This window comes from Vipera berus (assembly GCF_964194415.1).
Source record: "Vipera berus genome assembly, chromosome: 13".
NCBI lineage: Eukaryota > Metazoa > Chordata > Lepidosauria > Squamata > Viperidae > Vipera > Vipera berus.
In genome coordinates this window covers 9,129,833-9,142,422 of record NC_138216.1, presented here as the reverse complement: position 1 = coordinate 9,142,422, position 12,590 = coordinate 9,129,833, and the positions used below count along the sequence as shown (strand labels likewise).

Sequence of the window (12,590 nt, the reverse complement as noted above, 5' to 3'; positions counted from 1 at the left end):
CCGTGCTACGTGGTAATGAGTTGGCGGCAGGGAAGGAGGCGATTTGAGTCAGACACCAAATAATTACAGCCGTACCCAGCAGCGTTGTCATAGTTACCTGCTGATTTGTGTTTCTATTAAAAGTCCCCCCCCCCCATTTCATGGGTTTTTGGAAGGCAGCTGGGCCCACACACGTTTCCCACAGGATGGTGGGGAGGATGACATTTCTTTCTGACAAAAGTCCTGGCTTTTTTTCCCCCCACCCCGTGTTGAGACGTCAAGGCAACGGGCCTGATCAGCAGCTAGGCTCCCAACTCCGTGAAGTTTCTCGAAAGAAAAAGGAAGGGAGGTCAAAGTCTCAGAAGAATCTCCGGGCCCCAGGCTCTTGTTCTTTTGCTCACCCTATAGACAGAGATCGCGAGAAGAGCAAACGGGCAGATGGGGATCTGGTCTCCTCCAGCTTTTCTCTGCAACTCTTTCAAGGGGCTTGGATCGATCTTCTCTGAAAGAGAATCCCCTGGCCAAGGAGTGGGGTCACCAGAGCTACATTCGAAACGTATTTCCCAGCTGTTGACCATTTGTGGTGATCTTCGTGAAGCTCCTGGGCTTTTTCGATGGCAAAACTTTTGTTTGCTTGTCTCCACAACGTATGTCGCATCTCCAAAACCATAACATTGCTAAAACTCCCTTCTCCTACCAGAGGTTAAAAAGGTAAAGGTAAAGGTTCCCCCGCACATGCGTGCTAGTCGTTTCCGACTCTAGGGGCCGGTGCTCATCTCCGTTTCAAAGCCGAAGAGCCGGCGCTTGTCCGAGGACGTCTCCGTGGTCATGTGGCTGGCATGACTAGACGCCAAAGGCGCAGGGAACGCTGTTACCTTCCCACCGTAGTGGTCCCTATTTTTCTACTTGCATTTTGACGTGCTTTCGAACTGCTAGGTTGGCAGAAGCTGGGACGAGTAACAGGCGCTCACTCTGTTACGCGGCACTCGGGATTCGACCCGCCAAAGAGCCGACCTTCTAATTGACAAGCTCAGTGTCCTAACCCACTGAGCCACCGCATCCCTACACCAGAGGTTAGATTCTGGCTTTTTTTGCGAGAGAATACATAGCTATTGGGGGTATTCATTGATTTAATACTTTACCAGTTTTAAAAAATCACCTAAACAAGGGGCTTTTTTTCCCCTCTTGACCAACTACTTCCCATATCATTGACTGATTGATTGACTGTGTGTCATCAAGTCATTTTCCATTCCTAGAGATAACCTAGATCCGTGGTGGCGAACCTATGGCACGCGTGCCACAGGTGGCACGCAGAGCCCTCTCTGTGGGCACGCACGCCGTCGCCCCAGGCCTTCAGCTGGGTTTTATAAAACCTTTTCGCTTTAGGCCTCTGCCGCCGTGTGCAAAAAAAGAGAAAAAGTTCAATCAATCAATTTCAACTTCTCACAGGGAAAAAAAAAGATCTCACAAAGTTGGAATTGATTGAACTTTTTAGTCCTACCCAGTCTGCCGTTACCACCGCAGCCACACCCACCCAATGGGCCACGCCCACCCAATGGGCCACGCCCACCCGGCACCCCACGATACATAAGTGGATTTTGGGTTGTAGTTTGGGCACTCGGTCTCTGAAAGGTTGGCCACCACGGACCTAGATGGTTGTTCTTCAAGAGCCTCTACCCCTAAGTTGGTCTTTCAGCTCTTCCAATGATGCTTCCATCACCCCTGTAATTGAGACCATCCTTCTTGCTACCAATCCTTCTCTTCTTTTCTTCCACCTTTCCTAGCATTTGAGCCTTCTCCAGAAAGCTGGGCTTCCCATAATATATCCAAAAATAGGATATTTTGAGGCTGGCCATTTGTGCCTCAGAGTAAGAACTCTGGGTCGGTGTCCTCCGATAGAGAATCATTTCTCCCCCTTGCCAAACAAAAGCCATAACTAAACAGTAAAAAAAAACATATTAAAAAACACAGTGATAAACCTGGAGTTGGGCAGCCAACAAATTTGAATACATGCATACAATCAAAAGGAATAATGGCAACAGAAGCGAACAGAGATAAACGAGGGAAAAAAGATCTGTTACTCTTAGTGAATAATATTACAATCATGGAATCTGAGCCCTTTAGCATTAAATCTAGATCATATCAAAACATACCCATGTCAAAATAATTAATCTTAATATTAGGGGTTTTGTATGTGACTCAGGTGGGTAAATTTCTATTACCATTTCCAAAAGTACTGTTTATTGTTAATCTCTGCTAATTTTACTTGTCTTTTCTCCTCCCCTAGCTATTCATTGGCACTTTGCTGTTCACCATCTTGCTGTTTCTGCTGCCCACAACTGCATTGTACTACTTGGTTTTTACTTTGGTGAGTCTGCTTTTCCTGAAGTAATGCCCCACTAAGATGGTTTGTGTTCAAAGCAACGTAAAAAGTTGGGAAGGATGGTTAAAAGGAAGGTCACATCAACGGAATTAAATAGCCCGTTCAGATGATTGACAGAGGCATGGCGGGCCTTGAATTCAAAGCCCAAATGGTGCTTTGGAGCATTCGTTTACCGTGTGTCTGCATCTCCTTTGAAAAATGGCATCTTTTTTTCTAGGCTTGTCTGACTGGGCTCTGCACCCCAGGAAAAATTGGATTTGATTTAAGGACTTGCAGACTCATGCTTTACGTCCATCATGTGCCCACAAAAGCACCTTTTTTGTTCTTTCAAAATTGTTGCGCCATCTTATTAGACATCCCCTTGTTTCAAATCTAGTATTGCCCAGCAGTGTTGAGGTGATGTTTGGTTGCAAACAGATTCCAATCCCTAACTCGCTCGTCTTTCACGACGGCATCTATCTGGAGGAGAGGAGGCAAAATTTAAGGGCGCGAGGGGAAACTGGCCGATAGGTAGCAACCTAGATCAGCAGTACAGAACTACAGCTGAAGGATCTGACCTCCTTTATACTACTTGGGGGACCTTGAATAGGTTGAGAGTTGGAGGGCCTAAATGTAAAACCAACATGCTCAAGTGGAGGCTCTTAATGGATAGCAACACGCTGTGTGAATGTGGACGGACACAGAGCCCAGCCCATCTGGTGATATGTCGGCTACTACCAGAAGCATCTACCAACAATTTTTGGCCAAGAGCAAAGCCAAAAAGGTGGCTTTATTCTGGCAGTTTAAAGCACAATCTAGACATGGTAGAAGAAGTACAGAACAGATGGCAACTTTTATACTGGCCAAGTGCTGGCCAACGAATGCCGCCACTAACCGAAAGAAATCTTTCTTCTTAGCTTCGTCTCCTGGTGGTTCTTGTGCAAGGCGTTATCCATCTGCTGGTCGACCTCATCAACTCACTGCCCCTTTATGCCATTTTTCTTCGACTCTGCCGAGGCTACAGACTCGCATGTAAGCTCTATAAACCATATTGTTGTGGTAACAAGTAAATTGTGCCCAGAGTTTTCTGTTTATGTTGGTCATCTACACTTAAAATCAGGAATTGGTGGCCCATAAATATATACAGGATAAATTGGACAGAGCATTAACTTGCTACCGGCTGACAGGTAAGTCCTGTAAATTCCAACTCACTGTGGTGGCAAACCTATGGCACGCGTGCCAGAGGTGGCACACAGAGCCCTCTCTGTGGGCACGCGTGCCATTGCCCCAGTCCTGGGCCTTCAGCTGGATTTTATAAAACAGTTTTGCTTTAGGCCTCCACCGCCGTGTGCAAAAAAAAAAAAGGGTTCAATCAATCAAGCAATTTCAACTCGGGGAAAAAAAAGATCTCGCAAAGTTGAAATTTATTGATTGAACTTTTTAGTCCCGCCCAGTCTGCCGTCACCACCGCAGCCACGCCCACCCAATGGGCCATGCCAACCCAGCACCCGACGATACATAAGTGGATTTTGGGTTGCAGTTTGGGCACTCGGTCTCCAAAAGGTTCGCCATCACTGCTATAGGCAGTCCTCGACTTACGGTCGCAATAAAGCCCAAACTTTCCTTTGCTAAGCGAGACAGTTATTAAGTTGTTAAGAAAGTTTACAACCTTCCTTGCCACCGTTGGGGATGGAAATTTGGAGCTCAGTTGTGGTCATAAGTCAAGGACTACCCATAGGTCGCGTGTCACTGATGATCAGGTAACATATAAGCAGCATTTGGGATATAAACAAACCTTGATGCATCTAAACCTCCTGTGGGGTGGCTAGCTTTTTATCTCCCAAGTTGTTCTGTCTTTTTAAAATCCAAATTTGACTCCTTTTACAAAATTCCTCCAGCTCATCACAGTGGTCAGTCAATAAAACCTGTTCCTTCCCACCCCTGCTTTTATTTTGTGTGTTTTCAGCTGGTGTCAAATTCAGAGTTCTGGAGCAAGAAGCTGGCAAACCTCTTCGACTTCTAATGCAGGTAAATCCTCGTTGTTTTTCGTGGATTCTTTGGAGAATGTGCTCATATTCAGAATACCTTGCAGCCCTCTCCTACCATCAACACATGCTCACACTTCATTTACTATTACTAGTATCCTAGTAATATGAGCCATGGTGGCACAGTGGTTAAAATGCAGCATTGCAGGCAAAATTCTGCCGACTGCCAGCAGTTCAACCCTGACCGGTTCAGGTTTGACTCAGCCTTCCATCCTTCTGAGGTCGGCAAAATGAGGAGCCAGACTGTTGGCGGGGCAATAAACTTCTGAGAGAGGGCTGTAAAAGCAGTGCGAAGCGGTATATAAGTCTAAGTGCTACTGCTATTGCTATCCTTCTGGGGCTCAGTGGAATAATCATGGAAAGACTGCTGCATTGTTTCCATTAAGTAGGGCTGTCACAATTGGACTGTAAGAATTTGCCTGACCGTTAGGCAGAAGCAAGGAGCCAGCAATGGTGGGGAATTCTGGGAGTTGAAGTCCACACCTTACTTAAAGTTGCCAAGGTTGAGAAGCGCTGCCTCAATCTCAAGATATTGTATCGATAGGTTGCATAGTATTTAATTAAACAGTAGTGTATGTTACTGAAGCCAATACGGGTATTTCTCCTCTTACCTGTTATACATTGAGGGCACCATATTAACAAGGACGTCTAGCCGGTAGGTCAGACATGTCAAACACAAGGCCCGGGGGCCGGATCCGGCCCGCGAAGTGGTTTCATGTGGCCCGCAAAGCCATCCTGGAAACAGTGAGGGAACGGCCCCCACTGCCTTGGCCCTGGCCCAGAGACCCTCCTTCTGCCAGAGACCCTCAGATCTGTCCCACTCCTGCCCAGGCCCCCATAGGCACCCTTGATGCCAACGATGTAGAGCTGGCCACTCTCACCCAGTAGGCCATACGCACTCTAGCCACGCCCACCCAGTAGACCACGCCCACCCTGGCCACGCCCACCCGGCCCCCTGAGGGCAACCGCAATGCTGATGCGGCCCTCAATGAAATTGAGTTTGACACCCCTGTGGTAGGTGGTCCTGTCAAGTTGAACAGATATTTCCTTGAAAAATTTTCCACCTATTTTTTTTTTTCTGATTCAAAAATCAACTGGAAAATAAATGTACAAAACTGGTTGCTGGCTTTCAAACCGGACATCTTTAAAAAGAAGCCACACGTGCACAAATGTTTCACTGCCAGGGCAATTGCCAGATTAATCCGAAAGAATGAGGAGATACTTCATTGGATCAAGTGGCCTTCTGTGAAACTGCACGGGCAGCTATTTCCAGATTTCTCTGCAGTTTGACCGGCCTGCCATCTGAAATCCGCTTCTTTGGATAAATTATTAGGTTACAACGCGCTTGGGAGAGGCAAGAAGAAACAGGTCCGGCTGCATTATTTTTGGATTGCGTTCAATTTGAGCACAGCTCAGTTCTCAAATGCTGAGCCAAGCTTATATGGAAGTGGTTTGCTGGATTGGGGCCAGAAAATATACCATATTGTGTGTCTGTGTGTTTGTGTGGGGGGGGGGGGCGCTAATAGAACTGCAAACAGTAAACATTTCGGTTTTGTAGAGATATTAATCTGCTGAGTGCCGTGTCCTCAAAGGAAGCCTCTTTGGGCTGCTTTTAGTAAACTCCTCCTATAAAAATCACATTTTTATCGCTGACACACATAAGACTTTCTTTCTTGCGGAGTTATAATACAAGGCTTACTTGAGTTACTATTTTTATTTGTGCGTTTTGGTACTGTTGCGTCAATTGGTCTTCTTTTTCTAAGAGTGGGAAGGTGAATCATCAAACGGTTAAGAAATATCTTGATTTAAAGGCTGGCTTGGGAGCAGATTCTCAAAGCAGACCCTCTTTATATAGGAAAGGCCATAACCACAATCACGCCTCTTGATCAAGCCACACAAGCTGCATTGTGATTTTTGTTGTACAGGTAGTCCCCGACTTACGGACCGCGGTTCGAGCCCAAACTTTCTGCCGCTAAATTCACTTCATCGGTTGAGTGAAAATTTTGCCCCATTTTACCACCTTTCTTCACCCAGGTGGTTTAAACCAGGGGTCCCCAATCCCAGGGCTGTGGACCAGTACCAGGCCACGGCATACCAGCAACCAGTCCGCACAAACAAGCAAAGCCCCACCCACAGGATGCAGGCAGCACGCACCCTCTGGTCCACGGAAAAACCTCTCTCCGCGGAACCGGTCCCTGGTGCCCCAAAGGATGGGGACCTCTGGTTTAAATGAATCCCCGCGGTTGTGAAGTGAAGTAACGTGGCGGTTAAGCGGATCTGGCTTCCCCGTCGATTTTGCTCGTCAGAAAAGGTCGCCAAAAGGGACACGTCAACCCTGTCATAAAACACGAGTCCGTTGCTAAGTGTCTGAATTTGGATCGCGTGGCCGTGGAGATGCTGCAAGAGCCGTGGGTGTGAAAAATGGTCGTTAAGTCACCCTTTATTTCAGTGCCGTTGTAACTGGGAACGGTCCCTGAATGGACTGCGGTAAGTCGCGGACTGCCTGTACACCATTTTGCCCGCTCCTGGTTTACTCACCGTGCATGTCTTTTCCTCCGTCTTCTCAACCTGCCAGATCAACCCTCTCCCGTACGGCCGCGTGGTGCAGCTCTACAGGCTTCCCACCTACAGCTGCTACCCCAAAGACTCCTGGGCTTCACTGTGCAAGAAGCTGTTTGTCGGAGAACTCATTTACCCTTGGAAGCATAAGGAGGAGAAGCAAGACTGAGGGGCGCGACCGAGAGAAACTCCGAAGAGCCCTAAGACCAACTTGGGCAGCTCAGCAGGGCTGGAAGCAGCTCTTGCCAACCGTACCTTGTTTTTGACTTCCGTTGGCAAGAACTGGAGGGTGAGAAGTTTCTACAGAGACAAGCAAATTCCTCACTCAGCTGTTGCCACCGTCGCCACCGCCAGCCGTTCTTTTTTTTTTTTTTTTGATCCCGTCATCTGATTTAACCTGCCCTTAGAACTGCTTCTCTGGAAACATCGGGATACGGAATCGCCAGCTGTGCCTTCAAGGGTTCGGGGGCCTGGGGTGATTCTGCAAGGTGCACGCACGCACACACGCCCTTTGTGGTATCCAGCGCACAGTTCTGTTTCTCAAGAGCCTCTGCCTGCCCTGCACTAACACGCCGTTTTCTGCAGCTCCTTCCGTGAAGGTGTGGTTGGCGGTCCAGAGCTGTTTTTTTTCTCAAGCTCGGCAAGTGGACTTCAACTCCCAGAATTCCTCAGCCAGCCAGGTTGAGAAACACTTCATTAGGGAGCCATTCTTGTGCACAGCTTGGGCGTCGATGCTTGGACAAAGAACATGGTGTTTGCAATCAGTGTTAGGGCAGGGGTCCCGTCCCACCCCACCCACCCCCGCCAGTCCGCCAAGCCAGAGAGGTTGGGGACCGCTATTCTAGGGGAGGGACGCGGTGGCTCAGGACGCTGAGCCTGTCGATCAGAAGGTCGGCAGTTTGGCAGGTCGAATCCCGAGTGCCGCGTAACAAGAGTGAGCGCCTGTTACACGTCCCAGCTTCTGCCAACCTAGCAGTTCGAAAGCACGTAAAAATGCAAGTAGAAAAATAGGGACCACTATGGTGGGAAGGTAACAGTGTTCCGTGCGCCTTTGGCGTCTAGTCATGCCGGCCACATGGCCACGGAGACGTCCTCGGACAAGCACTGGCTCTTCGGCTTTGAAACGGAGATGAGCACCGGCCCCTTAGAGTCAGAAACGACTAGCACGCATGTGCGGGGGAACCTTTACCTTTACCTTTATTCTAGGGGAAGTCGCAAATAACCAATTCTTTGTGTCTTGGCTGCCCACAGGACTGAATGGCTGCAGGGTTCAGAAATGGGCCCTCAGTTTTTTAATGTCTTGCTTCTCTCCTGTATTCCACTTGATGGCTTTTCGCTTACAAATGACCTTGACTCTTCCCATTCGTATGATTTATATGTATTTTACTCCGTTTGTTCTATTGTGCCCAGTGTATTCCATTCTGGAATCGGGTGATGCCATATCGAACGAAGCGATCAATAAACACAGATCGTCACCTCTGACTTGGCATTCTGCTTCTGCATTCATGTCCTTGTACCTAGATTTGAACGCTTAAGGTCATCCTTCTACGCCATTGGAAAAAAACTGGTCTGTGATACACACGCACATGCACACACAGACACAAACACACACAAACAAACAAACAAGCAGATTGACCCAGGATCCAATACTTCTCTCTGCCAGAACGTGTGCTATGGGCAATTCTAAGCATATAGCACACACCTGGTAGAGAGATGTTCCCAAAATAATTGGCACGAAAGCTCGGAAGACTAAATTGCTGGTCCCGGAGACCAAACCAGACTGGATCATGCAACATTATCCTGGGACACGTATTGTATTTGCCTTCATTCATCAGATGCACACACTTGCACAGACCACGTTTCTGAGCTGGTGCGGCACGGGGAGACCCTGTGTTAAAAACAAAAGGTGAAGAAACTTCCTGATCCTGCATCCCAGCTGGGTGAATTCCTGAATGCAGGAGGCCCTCAGCCTTCTTGACCGTGAATAGGATTATTGGGCCTCCCTGCTTCTTTCTTGGGGAAGGGCCTGGAGGAAACAGCTCCATCAGGAGGATGCAACGCAGCATCTTTCCCAGGGGACAAAGCCCTATTGTGGGCGAGCCGCGCACTGGCAAAGCCATTTGGAGGCACGACCAAATGCTTTTCTCCCGCTAATGTCGCTTTCCGACTTGCATTTTCATTCTGAGCGCAACATCTTCCATGTGCCAAAGCTGGCTCTGCAGAATTGAAAGAGGCAGCCAATTCGCGGTTCGGTCTCAGCCTGCAGAATGCCCATTGTTGAATTATCTTTGGCCAAACCCCAGCCCCGGCTCTTGTCTTTTTTTTTTTTTCTTCCCCCCTTCCGTCTTTATTTACAAGACCTTTTCTACTGAGACAGGATCTGGGACCTGCCCCCAAACTTCCCTGTGGTATGACTGGGAACTTTGCCCGATATCTTTCATTTTCCTCTGGATTATCCGAAGGTAATAATCACGCGGAAGGTAATACAGGTGCAAACTGGTGCGCTATACTCGGCACTTGGCATGTTGCAGAGTTCCCCCTCTCCCCCCCATCACCGTATCTGTGGAGCTGATATATTAAGGCCATTAAAGGCTGTCCCTTAACTTTTTGCAGTTGTTAGCTGGTTCCAAGTCACGAAACAGCTTTTTCATCTCCCTTCCACACACAGCCACCGTCTTGAACCCAATTCATTTGGTATCTTTGAGTGACGAGTGAACTTAAAGTAGATCTTGCAGGCTGGATACCTACCTGCAAGTTACCTAATTACCTAGTTATTTGCCAGTTTGGTTTCATGGTTAAGCCATCAGGCTACGACAGGGAGATTGTGAGTTCAAGTCCTGCCTTAGCCTTGAAAGCCAGCTGGATGCCTTTGGGCCAATCGCCAGGACATAGCGAGTTCTACGCCCGCCTTAGGCATGAATGGCAGCTAGATGTCTTTGGGCCAATCTTCAGGAGATGATGAGTTCTAGTCCTGCCTTGCAGGAATGGCAGCTAGGTGCCTTTGGGCCAATCACCAGGAGATGGTGAGTTCTAGTCCTGCCTTAGGAAGGAAAACTGGCTGGGTGACTTTGGGCCACCCTCTCAGCCCAACTCACCTCACAGGGTTGTTGTTGTTGTGGGGAAAATAGGAGGAGGACGGTGTGTTGGATATGTTTGCCACCTTGAGTTATTTGTAAAAATAATAAAGGCAGGAGACCAACCAACAAGCAAATGCCTGCTCAGCCCCAGTGGAAGCAGTACCAAGACTTTTGTCCGCCTGCCTGTCTCTCTCTGGGTTGAATTTGAATTCAGATCTTAGTTCAGTTTCTTGCACCCTACTGTGTCTTTCCAATACTTTCTAGAAATGCACAAAGCTTCCGGAGTCTCTACACACTTCCAGGTTTGGGAAGAAGAGAAAAATAGAGATGGCAATGTCATCCCTCATTCATTCTTCTGTGGTCCTTGGGTCTCTCAAGAGTGGTCTTCCCCCCCCACCCCGCCCTGTCAATGGAGCCATTTTGGACGGTCTTCAGTCAGTGTGACATCCGATCAATTCAATGGCTGCGGAGCTGCCAAGGCTTAAGCTAAAGACTTTCGTGGAGGCATGAAAAGGAGTTTGTTTGTTGTTGTTTTTAAATGTCACTCCGGTGCCAGATAAAGAGGAGACCTTTTTTTTCCCCAGGCAGGGTATAAAGTGTTACTTGGCTTTTAACAGTTCACCGAGCTATTCCATCTTGGCTGACGGGTCGGAGTTCATTGTCCTGATGTTTTTCTGCTACAGAGGAAAAGGGCTGAGAAAGTTAGCATTGCCCGTAAGATAACAACGGGAGCTAGGGGAGGAAAAAAAATGGCAGGAATGGTCCAGACTTAGAGAGATTGGAACTTCTCAGCTGGACATGGATATATATATATATATATATATATATATATATATATATATATATATATATATATATATATATATATATATATATATATATATATATATATATATATATATATATATATATATATATATATATATATATATATATATATATATATATATATATATATATATATATATATATATATATATATATATATATATATATATATATATATATATATATATATATATATATATATATATATATATATGTAGATCTTTGGTCATTCAAGTTTTTCCCCACGTAGAATTGGAGGTATCAGGGCAACGTTTCGACGAAATCTCATCCGTCATCTCCTCAGGCTGGTGACTTCAGCTTTATTTTTTTTATTTTTTTTTATTTTAATTCCATTTATACCCCGCCCTTCTCCGAAGACTCAGGGCGGCTTACAAGCTTAGCAGTAGCCTTCATTCTATGTCTATGCCTGCTTATTAGGGCTTTCACACACACACCCCAAGCGGCATTATTACAAAGTCAGCTTATTGCCCCCAACAATCTGGGTCCTCATTTGACCTACCTGGGAAGGATGGAAGGCTGAGTCAACCTTGAGCCTGGTGGGATGCGAACCTGCACTAATTGCAGGCAGCTGGTGTTACTTAAGGAGGCATCAGCCCACTGCTCCACCAAGGCTCTTCTCCCAGAAGAACGAAGCTGAAGTCACCAGCCTGAGGATGACGGATGAGATTTCGTCGAAACGTTGCCCTGATACCTCCAATTCTACGTGGGGAAAACCCGAATGACCAAAGATCTACATACAAACACCCGCGAAAACCTCAGAAAACACACACACACACACGCGCACACACACACACACATATATATACACACACACACATATATATATAGCTGCTAAGCTTGTAAGCCGCCCTGAGTCTTCGGAGAAGGGCGGGATATAAATGGAATTAAAATAAATAAAAATAAATAAAATAAACAATGCCCCCTTCCCTTCCTCATCCATTCACCTCTCTTTATCTCTTCCTTCCCCCTCTCCTTCTCTTCCCCATCTTTTCACCTCCCTCTCCTCTCCTCCCCTCTCCTTCTCTCCCCTTCCCCATCCATTCATCTTCTCCCCTCCCTTCCCCTTCCCTCCCCTCCTGGAGCCAACTGCAATTTTAAATGTTCTTCCTATTTCCTAACCTTGGGCTGTTCAGGGCTACGTAGAGCATTGCTGTCAAAAGAATTCCTTGCTTGGATCAAAGGTGGATCCAGTTTCACAGTCGGGTTTGCTTCGCCCCTTGGCTAATTTTAAATACCGTTTGGGGGGGGAAAATGGCATTAGCCTTCCATTTGCCCCTTCCCTTGCTCAGTAAGGGTCTCTAATAAGAGAAGGGCAGGATACCTGCCTTGCGTGCAAGCAAAACCAGGCCTGGGCCTCTCCTGGGAAAAGTGTCTCCTTGGCAAGGGATGTGAAAAGATTCCCTTCCCCGAAGGCTCCAGGCTAGTCAGGACAGGAAGAGGAACAAAGCTTATCGGGCCTGCCAAAGGAGATGAGTGTTAGAAGCCATGGTGACCTCATGCGTTTGAACAGGGGTCTCCAAACTCGGCAGCTTTAAGATTTGTGAACTTCCAACTCCCAGAATTCCCAAGACAGACATGCTGAGAGTTGACGTCCACAGGTATTAAAATGGCCAAGCTTGGAGACACCCCCCCCCCCCGTGTTGGAACACCCATGCAGCTTTGCTTTTATGTAAACGGCATGGAAGTCACGATACACGTAGCGTGGCTCACGGAGGAGAA

At 47.2% G+C, this 12,590-nt stretch overlaps 1 protein-coding gene across 2 annotated transcripts in view; it reads left to right on the top strand.

The window, feature by feature from the left end:
* Positions 1 to 8,427, top strand: part of PIGQ (phosphatidylinositol glycan anchor biosynthesis class Q) — a 41,452-nt gene extending 33,025 nt beyond the window's left edge. For both annotated transcript variants that reach the window (XM_081338377.1, XM_081338378.1), the window contains exons 8-11: positions 2,267 to 2,347; positions 3,259 to 3,373; positions 4,308 to 4,369; positions 6,962 to 8,427. In XM_081338377.1, the coding sequence (XP_081194503.1) occupies positions 2,267 to 2,347; positions 3,259 to 3,373; positions 4,308 to 4,369; positions 6,962 to 7,114 (411 nt within the window). In that variant the 3' untranslated portion in view covers positions 7,115 to 8,427. The remainder of the gene's footprint in view (positions 1 to 2,266; positions 2,348 to 3,258; positions 3,374 to 4,307; positions 4,370 to 6,961) is intronic.
* The last annotated feature ends 4,163 nt before the right edge of the window (positions 8,428 to 12,590 follow it).